Source organism: Equus przewalskii, chromosome 24, assembly GCF_037783145.1.
Source record: "Equus przewalskii isolate Varuska chromosome 24, EquPr2, whole genome shotgun sequence".
Taxonomy (NCBI): domain Eukaryota; kingdom Metazoa; phylum Chordata; class Mammalia; order Perissodactyla; family Equidae; genus Equus; species Equus przewalskii.
This window is the reverse complement of record NC_091854.1, coordinates 3,093,989-3,113,433: the sequence shown is the minus strand read 5'-3', so window position 1 is coordinate 3,113,433 and position 19,445 is coordinate 3,093,989. Positions and strand designations below refer to the sequence as shown.

General features: G+C 33.3%; 1 protein-coding gene across 2 annotated transcripts in view; it reads right to left on the bottom strand.

The window, feature by feature from the left end:
* Positions 1-19,445, bottom strand: part of DPYD (dihydropyrimidine dehydrogenase) — a 773,365-nt gene that overhangs the window by 582,520 nt on the left and 171,400 nt on the right. For both annotated transcript variants that reach the window (XM_070592141.1, XM_070592142.1), the window contains exon 4: positions 11,832-11,919. In XM_070592141.1, the coding sequence (XP_070448242.1) occupies positions 11,832-11,919 (88 nt within the window). The remainder of the gene's footprint in view (positions 1-11,831; positions 11,920-19,445) is intronic.

Here is a 19,445-nt window from a genome sequence, read left to right as displayed (position 1 = left end):
TATCTAATGGTGAGTGTACTGATATACACTAACTGAATAGAAAACGTCTCTAGCAGAACAAACAGAAAGTAAAGGCACAAGGAACCCTCTGTCAGGCTGTCACTATCCCTCAGCAAACAACCTGTGGGTCTTTACACATTTGGCAAAACGAGACTGGGGGTATATCCTGAACAGAACAGACAAAAATTCCTGCCCTCACAGTATTCACATTCTCATGGGGACAGAACAAAAGCTTTGGCTGGTTTTATTCTGAAAATCCTCCTTTCATATCTTACATAAACTAAATTCTAGAAAAGTTTTACATAATATGATTAGAGTTTTAGAACTATGAATTTACTTTAGTCTCACTTAAACTTAATGTGTGAGGAAATAAATAATCATCCTTACAGAAAATAAAATTTTTATCTGATCTTGAGATGCTAAACTAGAAAACACACATGCATGAGCGCATATGTGCAGACAGACACACACACACAAACACACACACACACACTCATTGGCTTTGAAGCCATACACTCCTGGATTTGAATCCTGCCATACCATCTGATTGGGGAAAAACGATGACTGGAGGAACAAATCTCTTACCCTTAGTTTCATCACTTGAGAACCGCACATCAAAACTTTTTTTTTAATTAGTCATAATTACATCAAGTATTTTTTTAAAAACTTGGCACAGGTAAGATGCCTACTACATTACGTGGCATAGAATAGATTTAATAAATTTAACTCCCCACCCCACACCTGTAGGCTTTTTCTCCCTATAAAGGCTTTCTTAAAATGTTAATTCTAAGAGTTTAAGACTTTAACATTTATTAAAGAAAATGCATGTTAGGAAGTAGAATAAAAAAGAAAGCAGGAAAGAAGCAAAAAGTATAGGAAGAAAAACTATCAGTCGACTAAGCCATAAAAAAAGAAATGGCACAGAGGCATGTAAATAGGGCCATAATTCTTCAAATACCTTACAGAAACGTAAAAACATCACTTCTACTTCTATTTTCTGCAACCTATCCACCCTTCTCTATTTAATTGACTTGAGAACTGACAATTTTCCCTATGACTTACTTAGAATAACTTAGCATATGTGTGTACATGTATTAAATTCATTAATCATCAAGTTTTTATTGAACACCTACTAGTGAGAGGCCTTTTGGTAAGCACTAGATATGCCTGAAGAATGAGTGTTGTTGCCTCTGGATTTTTCTAGTCAGATGGAAGAAAATTTTCATCTATACCAAAATGCATCCTTTTCATACCTTATATCACTGTTCAAATGATATTTGCTTTAAAAAGCTTTACCAATATTTCAGCCATTTTCCAACTAGAAGCATAATGCCATAGTGTTCTTTCTTTGTACTAGATCTTTCTGATCATTTTATTTGTTAATATACACTTACAATCGATATATATCTTTCTGATGTCTTTTGCTAATTTTTTTATTAAGGTCAGAGATCATGTCTAATCTATACTTCTTGTCTATAAACAGACAGGAGAATATAATACTAGAAATTCAATTGATTATCATTTATCTTTTAATGTCAAAAATAAACATTTCTATAAAATTGAAAAGAATAAAGTGCTTCACAGTTTTTCAATGACCAATTTAAAGTAAATAATGTGGTTGTCTGTTGTAAAAATTAGAAAGTTCATTTTATCCAGAGAAAATGATAAAACGTACAATGGATTTTGTAAGAAATTTACAGAGGCATAATTTTTCGTTCCTAGGGGGTAATTAAAAAACCTGGAGAGAAACAATAAGATGCAAGATTATTCTATTTAGTGTGTGCTAGAGTTCATGTATAATAATATACCATAATTCACGATATAATTTTATTCAAGGAGATAGGATGTCTTTCTACATCCAGGCTTCAATGCAAAATATGGAAACAGATATGTTAGAGTTAATGATCATTAAAGCTAAGAACAAAAGCAAAAGTAGAAATATGTAAGTGTCATTTATAGATATTACATAATTTACAAGCAAATTAGAATGTTTTGAGAAATTACTGAAGGTGAGGTAAAATTAATACTGATGGAATCCCCATTCATATACTACACAAAAAATGCTAAAAATTTTTCTCTAATTTATATTATAAATTTTAGTTTTCACTGAGATTATTTTTCCTTACGACCCAACTAAATAGTACATCTTTTTAAAGGCAACCAGAATTATGGCTTAAATATAATTCCTTTTATTTGAACAGACAAAAATATACATATACTATATACTAAAAGGGTAATTTGGTGTCTAGAAGTTTGATGTAGAAATCTAGTATATCTGGATTAATTTGCACTTTATGTATCTCCCTCTTATGAAAAATATACTAAAAAAAAGCTGCATCACATGTTACTGGCTACTTAGCAAATAACTGAGAATTATTCCTTCTCTGATTTAATTTAAAATATACTGGTTACTAATATTTGGGAACACTGAGTAAAACCGTGGAGGTTTTCGTTGTTGTTTGTGTTTAAAAAATCATTTATTATTTAAAAAGACAAAAAAAGAATCAAATCAATCAAATTGTTAGCAGGGGTTTTCAAAATAAATTTGTATTCTCAAAAACAGGGGGCCGGCCCCGTGGCCGAGTGGTTAAGTTTGCGCGCTCTGCTTCAGCAGCCCCGGGTCTCACTGGCTCGGATCCTGGGCGAGGACATGGCACCATTCGACAGGCCACACTGAGGCAGCATCCTACATAGCACAACCAGAAGGACCCAGAATTAAAATATACAACTATGTTCTGGGGAGATTTGGGGAGAAAAAGCGGAAAAACAAAGAAATAAATGAATAAAAAAGAAGATTGGCAACAGTTGTTAGCTCAGGTGCCAATCTTTAAAAAATAAACAAAAAAATTTGTATTCTCAAAAACAAATATATGTAATAGCAAAATTACAAACTGATGCTGAGAAACAGTTCAAATAATCTTACCTCAAACAAGATTTAAAACAACAAACTCAGCGACTGTTGTTGAATATAATATACATAAAATAATTACTTAATAAGGACAGAGTTTCATTATTTATGCCATGAGAGTTAGACTGTAATTTCACATTCCTATTTTCTTCTACTCAAACAAAATAAAGTCAGACTATTTTGTGAGGGTTTGCTCTTCATTCACAAGAATTTGAGAGACTTCTTAATTGAGAGGGTGTTGTGGTGTCTATCATAGTGTGTTATTACATTTTGGCTGGTAAAACCAGCTGTCAGCCACTATGTGCACAGTGGGTACAAATAGATTTATCAGAAAAGTCTCCATTCCAAGTATATTAATTTAAACCCTTTACATATTACATAATTAGCTTTGATTTTAATAATTTACTTAAAATTCTTCACTTTATCAAAGCAGTTTTCAAAAAACTAAACCCAGATTTCTTTATGATGAAGTCTACCATTACATTTTTCGTACCATTCAAGATGTTAATAGTGCTTATAAAATTCTGTCATGATAGCAAATATGTGACTTATTTAGCTTTATATATTTTAATAATGATTCATAATATGCGTACTTTATTCCTACAGATAGTGTAGTGTGATGCAGACAAAAGCTCACTGGACAGGAAAATTCAGTTACACTATCAAGTGGTTGTGTGACCTTGGATAAATCACAGCCTTGCTGGTTTCAAATTCCTTTTCCATACAATGAGATGGCTAGTTAGATTAAAATTCCATTTGGTCTAGAATCTGTTAGATCGAATTGTACTTATTAATATTAAAAAAATATTGTAATGTGTCTTATGTGTTTATACAGATTTTTGTCTTGATTATACTAAACAAAAAGTTGTGATTCCAGTTTAATTTACACATACATATATAAACTATATATCATTGTTCTGTTTTAACAATAATTTAAATTTTAAAAATGTTTACCTAGGTATATGTTTAAATGTGTCCATACATATACACAGCCACAATGTGGTACTACTTGCTTCATATAAAATTTGCTTAAGATGTCCAATGAAAATCTTTTCTCATTTAGTTAATACCGACATTACTTTTACATTTTCTATTGCTTACGTTTTAAATTTATTGATCAACAATGCTTTGAGTTATAGAAGGTTTTTCAGAACCAAATGTTCATCATTTGAAGCAGAGATGAAGAAAAGCAGTTACCATTACACATTGTATTTGCTGTGATTAAAAGTAAAAATGTAACCCTTTAAAGGCCCAAAGACAGATATTACAAAACAGAAAGAAGACAGATTTTACATAAGCATTAATGATTCAACAGATAATGTAATATCCATCTATCTTTTTCAGAACAATATATTAAACATGTGACATTTTGAAAATAATACTCCAGTCCTTTGTTTTTAACACTAATAAATTTAGTATCCTATGATTTGCCAGACTTAACACTAGGAAGTTATATATAAAAATTAAAGGCTGAATTCTGGAAAATTCAGTTAATGTTATATCAACTAATAAGTGAATCAGGTAAGGCGGCTACACGCTTGCACTAATAATTTTAAATTAATATTTTATTATAGTCTGAGCACAGTGTTCAATAATTATTTTGTAGAGCTTTTTTTCATTTCATAAGACTAGTTTTACATGTAGAGAAAAGCTAGGATATTTTGAAAATAAATATAATATCAGAGGAATGGCCTTATTCAATGATAAGTATATTTCAAAGTATAGTAATCAAAACACCTTGATCCTGTCAAAGACAGATAGATAAATAGGACAAACAGAGAGTTTGAAAATAGATCTAAATAAATATAGAACTAAATATATGATAAAGGCAGCATTTAGAATGCGAGGAAAATATATAATTCAACAAACAGATTTGGAATTATTAGTCATTTAGAAAAAAAGTCTGGATCTTTCTCTCACTCTGTGCACCAAAATAAAAATTTAGAATAGGAAAATGTTAATAATCTCCCTTCACCCCTCCCTCAACCTCAATAAACTAAAGAAACTAAAGTTTAATTATATCCTTCTATGCCATTTTTAGCCTTATAGACAGTAGAATTTCTTTCTAAAGATAATATCATGCTATTCATATTAGTATGAAATCTACTCTTTTTTACTAATAGGGATACCCTTCTAGATTAATCAATGTAAAATAATGCATTTTTAAGAACAGCCTCATAACATTCCATAATATAAATATAACCTAATAGACTTAGCAATATTCCTAATGAGGGGCAGTAAAGTTGTCTCCAGTTTTTTACTACTTCAAACAATGCTACAATTGTTACAATAAATAATATTGTACATATGCCATTACATGGTGGTACTTTTATTTCTCTAGGAAGAACACATAATAAAGCATTGAAGGCATAAAAGTATACATATTTGCAAATTTCAAATATAGTTCCACAGTATGAGTTCTGTTTCCTTCTGCTAAATAGCATAGGAGGTTATTAAACTTTTTAACTGCAACAATCTAACAAGAAAACTAGTGTCTTCTCTTTTGAGTTATATATTTCTCACTAACACGGAAGCAGGACATCTCTAGCATGCTTATTAATCATTTGCATTACCTCTCTTGTAGTGTTTACAACCTTTGCCCATAATATACTGGGTTGTTGTTCTCACTGAAATTTTCAGGAACTCTGATTAACAGAGAAGTTAGCAGCTGGCCTGAAGCATGCACGGCACAACATTTTTCACTTGAGTTCAAGTTTGGTAGTTTTTATTTTAAAATATATTTTAAAATGTGTGTAGTAAAATTTGTTCTCATATAGTTCATAGCTTCAAAATTATCCTTAAATATGTTTCTTTTTATATTTAAAACTTTGGTCCACCTAAATTTTATGTTAGATGATCTGATGAAAGGTTCTAAAAGTAATGTCAAAATTATACTAGAACCACTTTTGAAAGAACCCATTATTTTCCACTGAAATGAAATGTCCTCTTCACTATGCACCATGTTCTCATATTTACTTGGTTCTGTTCACAGACTTTCATCTGTTCCTGCACAGATGAACAGATCTTTCATCAGCTCCAGAAATGCATATGCCTTTACTAATACTATCTTGTCTCAATTATAGCAGCTTTATAGTGAGTTTCAGTATCTAATGTGGCAAATATTTTTGTCTTATTTTTCAAAAGCTTCTTTCTTCCATATACCTTCCAAATTACTAGTCTAGTATTTACCAATAAAAATCTAGGTTTCAGGGCTGGCCCGGTGGTGTGGTGGTTAAGTTCACATGCTCCACTTCAGCAGCCCAGGGTTAGAGAATGTGGATCCCGAGTGTGGACCTACACACCACTCATCACACCATGCTGTGGAGGAGTCCCACATACAAAATAGAGGAAGACTGCCACAGTTGTTAGCTCACTGACAATCTTCCTCAAGCAAAAAGAGGAAGATTGGCAACAGATGTTAGCTCAGGGCCAGTCTTCCTCATCAAAAAATAAATAAATAAATAAATAAATAAATAAATCTAGGTTTCAATTAATCTAGACTACCCATTAGATACTAAATATTTATTGCACTTTTCCACATGTATTGAGAAATAGTTATCTGCTATGATTCCTCTTATTTAACAAGTTAAAATTACAGGTAAAATATTTTTTACAAAGTTATTGTGAATGTATCCATGAGCTGTCATGTCCAGAGACTGAAAATGAAAAGGCACTAAGCCAGAGAAATAAGTGGAATCATTTTAAAAGCGTTTTCCAAACCAGGTGAACATAGGCTTCCATTTTCAGGTCCTCTCAGAACATAGTATATGTGAATCCCTTCTAAAGACACATGTAATCATTGCAGTACCCACAGTCCACAGATAAAGCTTCAAAGAAAATCAGCAGCCAGAGTAACACATTTGTAAACATACAAGGAAACAAAGCACTATGAGTGGAGCCAGTAGACATCAGACAGTATAATCAGACTCATAGAAACTTAAAATAGTGGAATTCTCAGAATATGAAACTAAGTATTTTTATATGTTTTTAAAAGTGACAGGCTTTCAAAGTGAATAAAAACCTAGCAGAATTTTTAAAAATACATATAAAAAACTCCTGGAAATGAGAGATAAAATTGCAGCTCAAAACTCAGTAGACTATTTTAACAATATATTTGAAACGGGTGAAGAAGGTATTAGTAAATCTGAAAATAGGATTGAAGGAAATTATCCAGAAAGTAACCCCCAAAAAACAAGGAGATGAAAGTGATAAGTCAAGAGCCATGGAGAATAAAGGAAGAAAGTTTAACATACATCTAACAAGAGTCCCATAAAGAGATGAGAGAGAAACAATGAGAAATTCCTCCAAATGATGAAAGACATCAATCCACAGATTCTAAAATATCAATGAAAACCAAGCAGGATAAATAAGAAGAAATCCAGACTTAGATAAATCATTGTAAAATTGTTGGACACCAAAGATAAGAAGACACTTAAAACAGTCACACTCCAAAGACATATTACCCTCAAAGGAGCAATAATTAGGCTTCTGTTGACTTTCCAATAGCATTAATGCATGGCAAAACACACTGAAATGATATCTTCTTTGAGGAGGAAAAAAAAAAAACTACCAATCCTGAGTTCTATACATAGTGAAAGTAGTTTTCAAAAGTGAGGAAATAGAAAAACAGTTTCAGAAACAAAAATGAAGAGAATCTGCCAACAACATACCCTTACTGAATAAAAATTTGAAGTATTTATTCCAAGAAAAAGTAAACTGCTTTCCCTTGGAAATTCCAACATGGGAGAAAAGAAAAAAAAAGATTAGAAAAAGAAAAAAAATTGGCTAAAATGGGAATAAAGTTAATCCGATATTGACTATTAAAGCATTAACAATACTATCTCATCAAGTTTTAAAAGGATAGAATATACAATATCTTATGAGATAAGAAGGAGCTAATTAGAACTACAGTACTTTATGCCACAAGACCCACTCACACTAACACCCCAAACGACACAGACCTATAACATACAGTATAACAGTTGTAAAATTTCGAATACACTCAGCCCTAGAAAAAATATTTTTTTTTCACATTACTCAAAAACGGGCACCTCAACTGTAAAAGAAATTGACGCATGAGTTCAGACTTATTTACTTAAACCAAATAGCATATTCAACTCTGCAGGATAATGGCTTGTTTCTCTCTAGGAGCATAACAGAGATAGATTTAAAAGCTGTGTTTTCTTGAGCCCCATCTTATGACAAGTAGGTAAGTTTCTGTCAGTACTCTTGGAATGGACAGAGGTCTCACAGTTATCATCTAGCAATACAAGTGAGGTCTCTAGCCTTGTATACCAAAGGTAGCCTAAAATTTTATCACTACTTCTTTGTTTTATATATCTAAAATGTTCACATTTTTAAAAATTACTGGGTAATAAATTATGGACTCCCTAATATTTTTTTCATCTATTTACTTCTCTATCATGATAGTGGAAGAAAGCCCAATAGAGTTACACAATAGGTTAAGTATTTGGGCATTAGTTTCTAGGCACTGGGGAGCCACTGAATGTTTTTGAACAAAGGAGTAATAATAATTAGAGCTATGCTTTTAGAAAATTACTCTGGAAATGATTAGCTTTTTATTTGCTAAGGGTATAAACCGCTTAGCCATTGAAATTGAAAAGCAAACCAAAAAGGAGGATGGACTAAATCTATTGATTGCACTTCTGCTTTGTAACGCTTGTACCATTTATATGCATGTATGTGTATTTAATGTACGTGTACACACACATGCATGTGCATACATCAAGACAACTATTTTCAATCAAAAATATTGTTGTCAATAGTATTTATCAATAAATTCTCCTAGTTAAATTTTGTTGCTCGCCTCACTTTTAGTTACTGTCAACAGAGATCTATGATAAAGAAGCAGCTTTTCTTTTACCTTGAGGCATTTAGTTAGCTTTTCTCTAAAGTGTATTATTAAATTTATTTATCTAGATTTAAAAGCCACACAAATCTGAGCACACAGATTCTTTAAGGAAATTAGTGGAGAAATCAATGCTTTACAATTTAATGTAAAATTATGAAAAGAGAAGATATCTGTGTTGCTTAAAATAAAGCATCATGAAACAAAGTAACATTTTTAAAAAACAGTAATTTTTTTCACTACGTTTATAGATTGATCTCATGCATTCTTATATAAAGTACTGTTTTGTTCAAAGGAAAACCATCAAGAAATATAACCGAGTATTCACAGTTTGATAAATCTGAAATGTGTACTTCCAATTGAGAGATACAATTGCAAACAACAGCCTACACGAACGAAACAGAGAAAAACTGACTGAGGAGGTACAATAGAATTGAGTGTACCTTTGGAAACTAGAGCTGTAATCCAGTTTGTAAGAAAATAAAGAATGGAAGTATTGGCCTAAACTCCACTGAATCACAGAAACCTAACACAATACAACACAAGTGACATCCTTTTCTCAAAGAGGCACAAGGCTCATTGAGTCTGGCGATTCAATTACCCTCTCAACCTGGAAAGAACCCCCCTCCTGAGTTGAGGTTCACTGGCAGAGCAATGTGGGACAGCCTACATTGTACACAGCTGGTAAATATCTAAAAAGCTGTGGGCTTTAAAGAAGAAGAGTCTCTGACCTAAAAGGTCAGATTGCTACACTGATTCTTCAACAAAACACTGCTTACAATAGAGTTCCTTAAATGCCTGGCAAAACACTACATTATCAGTTAAATACTTCCAAAACTTTCTCTTCATATGGAAATCTGTTTAAATAAATACCTAAGTGCAATGTTTCATTAGGTAGTAAAGAATATGCCCAAATTAATGAAACAAAAAGTTTTCTTAAAAAAAAAAACGATTCTGATCTTGCTTAGGCATTTTATAAACTTTTCAAAGAATACCATTATTCTCTGTCTCTTTTTTCTATAAATGAATGGGATATACAGTAATTTGGAATCACAAAGTCACTGCTGAATTTTGGAATATCTAGGGAAAATTTAGCTAGCATGGATCTTCCAAGATGGTCAATAATAATTCTAATATCTCCTCATGCTTAAAGTCAGGACTGCTCCTTTGGATATAATTTTAGCCAAAACACTTTAGACTTCAAACTTTGGACATTTCACTTCACTCCTTGTCTCATGAGGTCACTATTAAACAAATAAGATTTCATATGCTTCATATAAATTATTTAATTTCACATACAAGGCAAAGGTCTTGTGATGATAAGATGTCTGAGATACTATGAAGTTAATCAATGAGATCCTTCCCAGAATTCATCTTCTTAATTACAAAACAAACATAAAGCATTGATGATTTCCTACTACCTATAGGATTAAGTCTCAAATACTGAGCATAGAATTAAAATATTTTCACAATCTAATCCCAATCTAATTGCCTTGTCTCTTTCCCATCACTCATTTTCATCTAATCTACTCTCCATTCTAGCCACACTGAATTTGTTAAATGTCCCCAACCCTGCCATGTAGACACCCACATTCCTGCTTTTTCACATGCCAAATACTCTTCCTGGATTGAATGGATTGCAGCACTAACCACACTGAATTATGATTAGTTTATTTTATTTTTTTTTTTAATGTCTCTGTTTTTGCTCATAGATTACGAATTTGTAAAAGGCAGGGTCATAGCAGGAACCCTATCTTACCCAGTACCTACCATTGTGTTTGGTAGATAGTAGGTGTTCAATAAATAACAACAGCTACAAAAATAGTAATCACTTGTATTTAACATATTGAATGAATAGGGAAATTAATAATTCTATATCAACAAAATATTTCTTGAATAATTACCATGTTAGAGATTTTCACATACAAGTATGATTCAGTTTATACAACTTTGTAAGACAGATGCTATCTTTCCTTTGTAAATGAAAGTAGAGATAAGTTATTTTCTCTGGGTTCACAATAAGTGGTCAATCTAAAATTTCAACCCAGACTTCAAATCCTAATAAATCTGACCATGTAAATTAATACCATGCTCTAGATCTAAATAATAACCTTTAATTCTTTTGAAATCTTAAAGCTATTTAAATTTATCATTTTTCTCCTAATTTTTTAAAAATAATCGACATACTGAGAAATGATCTTTATATATAAAAAGGTAACTAGTTGTTGAAAGAGCACTCACTGGATTTTTGTAGCTTTTCAGAACATCAGTTTTAAACCTTGTGAAAAGGATTCTCTACATCCTGATGGGGAGACTTCCCTCAGCTTTTACTCATTTGTTAAAGGATAAGACCCTTGGCTAAGAGCTCACAATGCTCTTTTTACAAACAAAAGATACTATTAATTAATCATTCAATCAATAAAACCTTCACTTAGTGAATGAAAACTGGGCTTAGCTTTACATTGATTAAAAAAAAAACTTAAAGATCAAAACTCCTTTTGTTCTACTCATGCTCATAAAAGTCTGTTTTCTATTTTTCAGTTTTTGGGGTTTCCTTTTGTTACAACTCTATCAATTTCAATGAATTATTCCAAATCTTAAACAAATTAACTGAATTTTAGTAGGAGAGCAAACTCCAATCTCTTGATGTGTCTCAGTGTGCCAGATGTAATACCAAAGCACATGTTAAAACAAAGATAGTCCACAAATTTGAAATGTGTTTTGATAATCAATGACACTTTCTATCTATAACCATTCAGCAAGTTTAAGCTAGAATCAATCTATTCGGTGAATGCCTTAGATTAAAAAATCATTAATTTCAACATAACTAAAATAAACAATGAATATGCATTTTCACAATAATCATAGCACAACTTGGACGAGACTACTTAACAAAACGTGCCACATTTTCACACGCCTATAGAAACCATATTATTAATACTTTAATCCAATTCACTAAGACAACAAGCTTTATGCTTTAATCACAGGTCATAATAGAGATCAAAATCAAAAGCTATTATTAATTTTCATTTGCAGAGCTAAATCTGAATTTACCTTGTTTGCGATACTTGTGATGAATGACTTGATATCCAGATTTGTTGGACAGCTTTTCTGACAGGGGGCATCGGCACATTTCAGGCATCTAGGGAATAAAAGAACTGGATGAAAGAAACTACAAAGTAATTAAAATAATGTTCTATATATTCTCTATACCCATACTCTATACCCAGAGTTTAAGTAAGAATAAAACCGTACAATTTTTAGGTACGAAATCTTGTTTTAAGCAATAAAGTAAACGTAGAGTATCTGTGTTTCACTTTTTGCACACCATCTGAGGTGTATAAAATAGCACCACTCAGGCTAATAACTGCCTTTCCTCTTGGTGTTCCTCTAGGGGTTAAGAGGATCATACTTATTGAAGACACACCATTTACTCATTTACTAAATCAGTCTTGCTTTGATTCCTCACTACACTGACCATGCTCAGAGAACGCAGACTTTTATGCTAAGAGTTCTGTATGCCTTGTAGACTACAATTATTATACAAACGCAAAGGTACAGTCTCTCCTTTGACTTGACACATCCTTTCTTCCTCCCTTCATCCCTCTCACTTTCCCTCCTGCCTTTCCTATCAACTTCCCTCCCTGCCTTGTTCCCTCCCACTTTCCCTCCTGTCATCCCTCCCTCCCTCCTATTTTCTGATGTCTTTTAACCCACATACTATTCACATGGCAACTGGGCTTTGTGGTAGATGCTTCAGTGCACAGCCCAGACCCACCCCCTTCCGGACTGAAGCATTTATTCCCCCAGCTGCTGTGCCCTCAGTTGAAGAGAAGAGGCTCAACCAAGGTCATGCCCCCTTTCCAGTGGCAGCTCACATCCAATTAGAGGTCAATGAGGGTGATAGAGACTCAGTCCACTTGCCCCACTTTGGGGAACAAGTCTGGAAGGATCCACGGCAGCCTTATTGTGGCTATGTCCAATCCTGATTCCTTTACTCTCCACCTCCTGCTTACTAATCCATCTCAGAATCTGCCTCCTGGGGAATTGACCCGAGACCAGATGCTCAAACTTCAGCATGCCTAAGAACCACCAGGGAAGCTTGATAAATGCTATAGTTTCCACAGAAGAGCCCGTCACAAATCTGAGTTATTGGCCTGGGAATCTACACTTTGAAAAAAGTCTTTAAGGTAATTCTGATATACATGGTTGGATAGGGAAAATCACAATTCTGTAATTACTACTTCAGGACTAAAACCATTGTCTAGAATAGTCCTTAATTTGTACATTAAATTGTTTATTTATTTGTTCATTTATCCATTCATTTAATAAATATTTAATGAGCCCCTGTTACATGGCAGAACCTGGGATACGAGAATATAAAAGTAATGAACAAGACCACCATGGTCCTGCTCTCATGGACCTTGCAGTTTGGAGAAAGCAAAGACATACAACAGGCAATTGTAGTAGTCAATGTGGTCAAAGTGAATTTGAGTGAAACCAGCATGCAAAGGGAGCATATAAGAAGAAGAGCAGTCCTAGAGGCAGATCAAGAAAAGCTCTTTGAGAGGAGTAATACTTAAAGGGAAGCTGAAGATTGAGCATTAGGAAAGCGAAGGAGGGTGGGATGTGGAGCACAGGGTCACTCAAGAAAATGACCCAAGAATAGAAACAATTTGTGCCAAGGCCTGGAGAGAAAAGAACATGATAGGGTAGCTGAACTAATGGAATTTGGTCTGACATTAAGTGAGCGTGGGAATAGAAAAAAATTAGGCTGGAGATCTAAAACTTAAGATATACCGCTGTCTCATTTGTCAGAAGGCCAGAATTCTCCAAGAATTTCACTGAGAATGAATCCTACATTGCTCAGCGACAAAGGTGACTAGCTAGCTCATTTTCTACCCACTTCCATGTGTAAAGACCTTGGTTCATTTCCTTCGAGAAAACAATACCAGTCTCCTTGTCATTCTTTTGTGAGCAGGAGAGTCCTCTTCATTGTCTGAACCAATTTCTCAGTACCTAATTAATATCTTGTTTTTAAATCTGATCTCTTTTCTCTGGCTTGTGCCCTTAGCCTTCTTTCTAAATTAAATTTTACACAATGAATACCAAAGGCTTTTCATAATCAATTGTCCTCTCTGAAATGTAGTCATTAAACCTCTCCCCTATCATTTCTCTAAATGCCATTGTTAGATTCACATCTATCATTTAGCTGAATTCCTATCTTCTCATACTTAAGATTTTTTCCCTAAAACAGTGTCACTGAGTTCAAAAAGAATTTCTTGAAAGTATGATCAGCAGCATACATTGCATAACAATGAAAAAAGAGCATAATGCATGGTCTATTTGGTACTTGACGTTGAAATAAGGTGATACTTATGTGTGTTATCTTTACATGGATAAATGTGTTGAGCATTGGTAGTAGTTTGAAAGCATTTCCTATTACGTGATAAAATAAATAGCTAAAATTTTAGCAAATAATACGCCGTCTTAAATATCTTCTAATTTATAAAAAAGTCATTTCAACAGTTTTTAAAATATCTGCCATTCCATAGGAATAAAGCAACACATATTTGTTTGTTATATGTATATATGTGTCTATATATATATATATATAAAACATACAGATTCTGGTTATCCACAATGAAGTCACAAGTTTTCTGCTTGTCTCTTTTCTAACACCCAACTTGAATAACAAGGCAATTAAAAAACAAAGTTATAATGTCAGCAGGTATGAATGAGCCAAATTAAGACAGTGTATTTTTTGGTTCTTCCAGAGAAATCTTAAATTCAACATAAACAGATTCACTTAATAGCACTGACAATGTAAGGATTTTTAGTTGTGGTTATTAAGCCTCTTTACCAAATAATTCTCCTTTTATTATTGAGCTAGTTCACAAATAACAGCTGTTGGAAATGTCAGATGTTAATGAGGCAGGGCAACGCAAACCTGAATTGTAGCACTCTTTTTTTCTTTGGTGCCATGAATATGCCAGAATGGGCAGACTCTGATAATAATACCATCTTGCAATTCTCTAAGCGCTCTGCAGACTAAAGTGCATCAGGCTGCCATTAATCCCACTTATCACTCTGACAGCTCGGTAATTACACTACTGCTATAGCCAGGTAGTCCTAATAAAATATCAACCACTGCACTGGAATGCATACTGGTGAGATGTTTTATTAAACTTGGGGGGGGGTTGATCATCAAGTGACATTAGTGTTGACCTATTTTTCTATTTGACAATAAATTATCCTTTGACCATGCCATAATAGATATTACAGAGTGCATTTACTGTACCAAATCAGAAAGGTACTGCATTACCATGATGTAGGCAAATGGTGTAAATAAAATAGCAGAAATGCATGTCAGAATGTTATTACCTAAATTGCTTTAAATGATTGATACCGTGAAAAATCACAGACACAGTACTTAGGGGAATATATCAACAATTATTGTAAACCACAGTTCTACATAAATTTTTCCTTAGAAGTAACATTTAAATTGCACTTGTTTTTATCTTCAGTCATTTAATTTCCCTTTTATGTTACAAAGTTACTCTGTTATTAGACAGTTTATTTTTAAATGCATTCTAAAAGGGAAAGTTAATTCAGATAAACAACTATGTAATATTTTTAATCTGCAAATAATTAAACTTTTACTAAGAGAAGTATATTAGATTATTTTTTAAAACAATGAAATATCTTAGATTTTTTACTAGTGATAATTTTTTTCATTTCCATATTTAATAGAGAGCATAACGATGGATTTCATTAAAAGCAAAATATAGTCTCCTTAATAATGTTAATCTTTCACAATTCAACATGACAATAAAAAGTACGAAAACTTTAGTACTGTTACCTAAGGGACAAAAACTATTAAAGATATATTTATCCAGGATCTTTCTCTAGGGAAAGAGAGCCATGATTCCTCGCCCCAAATATCAGTGAGGCTGGACAGTTTTACTCCATAGTATGACACCAAAAAATCTTATGATGAGTAATGAAATGAGCAACATTTCATTCTTCACACATCTGAGAACAGATGCCTGCTTCTTTTATTGTTAAGCATCCGCACCAGTTGGAATTGTAACCCATGCTTGTTGAGTTGTCTAATCCATGACTTTAAATAACAATTTCTTTCTCAGGTAAAAAAAAATCACACAAATCTATTTGAAAACCCTACAGCCTCACACTGTATTGTCTTCGGAGTTTTGCTAGACTTTGGTTCAATCAAGTCAGCACTGTTTCATCAGGCTAGGTATGATGTATATTAGTCCATATATAAGCAAACTAGGCAAGTTGGTATTCACATTAAAAATTAAAGTATTTTCCTAATATTGATATTGTAATTCCTCCTCATATCTTTGATATTGGTACCTTTATTTGAAGGTCTAACTAATTAAGATGTAGCAGGAGGGGACAGGATCTACCTTCCATACCCTATAATCACCAATGTAGGCAAACACGTAGTCTAATATCCTTCCTCAACTGAGCAATATTTCCACCAAAACTGGGCAGAATTGAGCATCAGGTTGAATGGAAATAAGGTGAATCAAGAAATGGAGGTTAGAAGTGTAATGTGGCTGAATTCCACAGCTTGTACCCCTTATGCCCAGATCCTGTCATAATAAAAGGACCCCCAGAAAGATGGTTGGTGTCTTTAAAACATAATGGGACTAATTACATGTTCTGATACATTAAACAGTCAAGAGGCATCCTCAACTTCCAATAATGCTCTCCACTTCTCTCAATATTCCATGAACAGCTTTTCCTATATACTTTCTGACTCTGCTTCTCTGATTACACCACAGGTCCTTACTAGCTCAGGGGTATTTGGAACTAACTTTGCATATTCCTAATACGCATCTTGGCCCAGCTTGTACATTCTGCTTGGCTGGAAAGCTAGGGCAACATCATTAAAACTAACTGTATTTTTAATGCTGGGCATCATTCTGCCTTTTAACCACTCGTATGATGTTCACGTTTCAAGGCTTTTAATATTTATTTGAATTTATAGGTTAATACCAAAACATAATTTTTAAATAGAGTTATTTATTTTCTAGAAATTTCCATTCGCATGTGGGTGCTTCAAGACAACTCAAGAGGAGTAAAATTTAGAATAGTACACAACAGATACTCAAAATATTTTGTTGAATGATGATGACGACAAGTCTGGGAATAAAACAGTTAAAAACTTTTCTACATTCTGTAGTCTGAGTCAGAGAATTATTGGTCTTCTCAGAAATTAATAGATAAAAAATGCGTATTTTAGACTTTTTGTATATTTTGAATTAAATAAAGGGACTTAAGGTAAATTTAATATTCATTTTTGATCTTCATATATGTGATTCTTAAAAATTATTAAGACTGCTTTTATCTCCACTGCACAGAAGAGAGCATTGAGGCTCCAGAAATCTCCCAGCAGCATAATGAGACCAGTAGCTGAGGCAGCTAAGGAAACTAATAGAACACATTCACCATCTTACAACCAGGACTATCCCATTCACGGATGAAGACAGTTTAGAATTTTAAAAGGTGATATTCTATTGACCTCATCTCTCGGCAACATTAGTGCCTCCTTGCCAGGGTAATTTAAAGACTGACAAAAAAACAGTTAAGAAGTCAGAGCTAGAAAAAGGCTAACCCATCATCTCTCCTGGAGTCCAATTTTAGCTTGAGACAAAAAAGTAAAAGGTAGTCTTGACTGTCTCCTCAAGAGGCTTCTTAAGATAAAAACGTTAGGGTTTTACAGGAACACACAATTTCAAAGGCTTACACAACCTTTGTAGTCACTGAGGCACTACTTCATAAAACTAGGAAGCTAATTTTATGACAATTTTAAACAACTTTGGTGTAGCCATTTCTATTAAAAAGATACTTTTATTAGCATATTCTTATTTTTTAAAAAGCTGAGTATGCTACAAAAACCTAATGGCATAAGAAGCCACAAATTCATGTACATCTTATTCTACAAGCAAATAAAATATTTCCATAAAAACTTAGTACATATCTCCTTCTGAAAAGTTTTAAACAAACATATTGTCCTATTTTACTACACAAAGAGAATATCATCGTGAATATCTGAAGAACGCTGCTCTTAGATTTTTCTTTTTCTTACAACAGATAATGAGACAAAAACAAATTTTTGTTGTACAGAAGTGGAACAAGAGCAATGTGATAGAATCAGTGTACATTAATAATTGCAGGAAGATTCACTAGAAGGAAATAAACACGTATCACGCATATATACAAAAGAGAGAACTAATAAGGTATGAAAAGAGAACAAGTATAACTAAAGGAAATGGGGTCAGTCCTTAAGGCTTTCAGAATCAACTGGGACTTTACGATATTAGAAATAGAAATAGTAAATAATAAGACAAGATTTAAATAATACCACCAAATAACAATACCAAAATGTCTAAAAAAATAGGTTTATTTGGGGCCAGCCCAGTGGCATAGTGGTTAAGTTTGTGCACACTGCTTCAGCGAACCAGGGTTGACAGGTTTGGATCCCGGGTGTGGACCTACACACCGCTCATCAAGTCATGCTGTGGTGGCGTCCCACGTACAAGGCAGAGGAAGACTGGCACAGATGTTAGCTCAGCAACAGTCTTCCTCAAGCAAAAAGGAGAAGACTGGCAACAGATTTGAGCTCAGGGTCAATCTTCCTCACCAAAAACAAACAAACAGAAAAGGTTTATTTGCCAAATGAATGGTACTGATGAGATTTATGCAGAGAATTATGGGGGAGAATAAGATCACTGTACGTTGCCACAGTGAAGGAAGAATGTCTCCATTTCCAATTTCTCTCTGTTACAAATTCTTTTAAAGAGTACAAAATCATGACTTACAAACTGAACTGTTGAAATAGAATAAAACTAAGTTACTATATTGCAACTGTTAGAAGTAATTAAATATTACACATTCATAGGTGTTCTACATAGCAATAATACAGGAACTGTTATAGTAGGTTGATGAGAACAAATAAAAGTATTTATTAAATGTTTTTTTTGCCCAGTAGACATCCAGGCCCTAAACCTCTGATATAAAGTGCTCCCTGTCACTTCCAGCTATATCAGAGGTATGCTTTAATCAAGAAAACCAGAGAATTCCATAGATAAAAGCTCTGCTTTATGTCCTGGAGGGATGGTCTTCTTGGCAACCCTCTCTTAGGAAACCATTCTTTATCTACTTTAAAGCTGGTGTGGATTGAGAGTACTCAAGGGATTGAGGAAGATGGCTAAATTCAAGAGGAAGATAATGAGCTTCTCAGGTCTCACAGTAATGAGATAGTGATAAGCCCTGTACCTAGGATAGGGTTCCTTGTGAGACCTGGCCGTACTAAATACAGCCAACATAAACAGGTTAGATAACACATAGCACACAGGTATGATATAAGATGATAATTTGTACTTCAGAGGTTTGTTGTGAGAATTTTTAAAGATTACATACTTACACTAAATAGTATGTACTTCTTTAGTTACTTAACAGGCATTCTCTACAATCCTCAAAATGCTCTGAAAGTTATGTATTGCTTTCTCTAATGTGGAGGGGGTCGGTGAGGAGTCATAGCATAATATCTTACAGCTAATTACATACATTAACCATAGTGGATATCTGACAAATATAAATATATGCTGTATGTTTTCGTTTTTTTCCTTATGG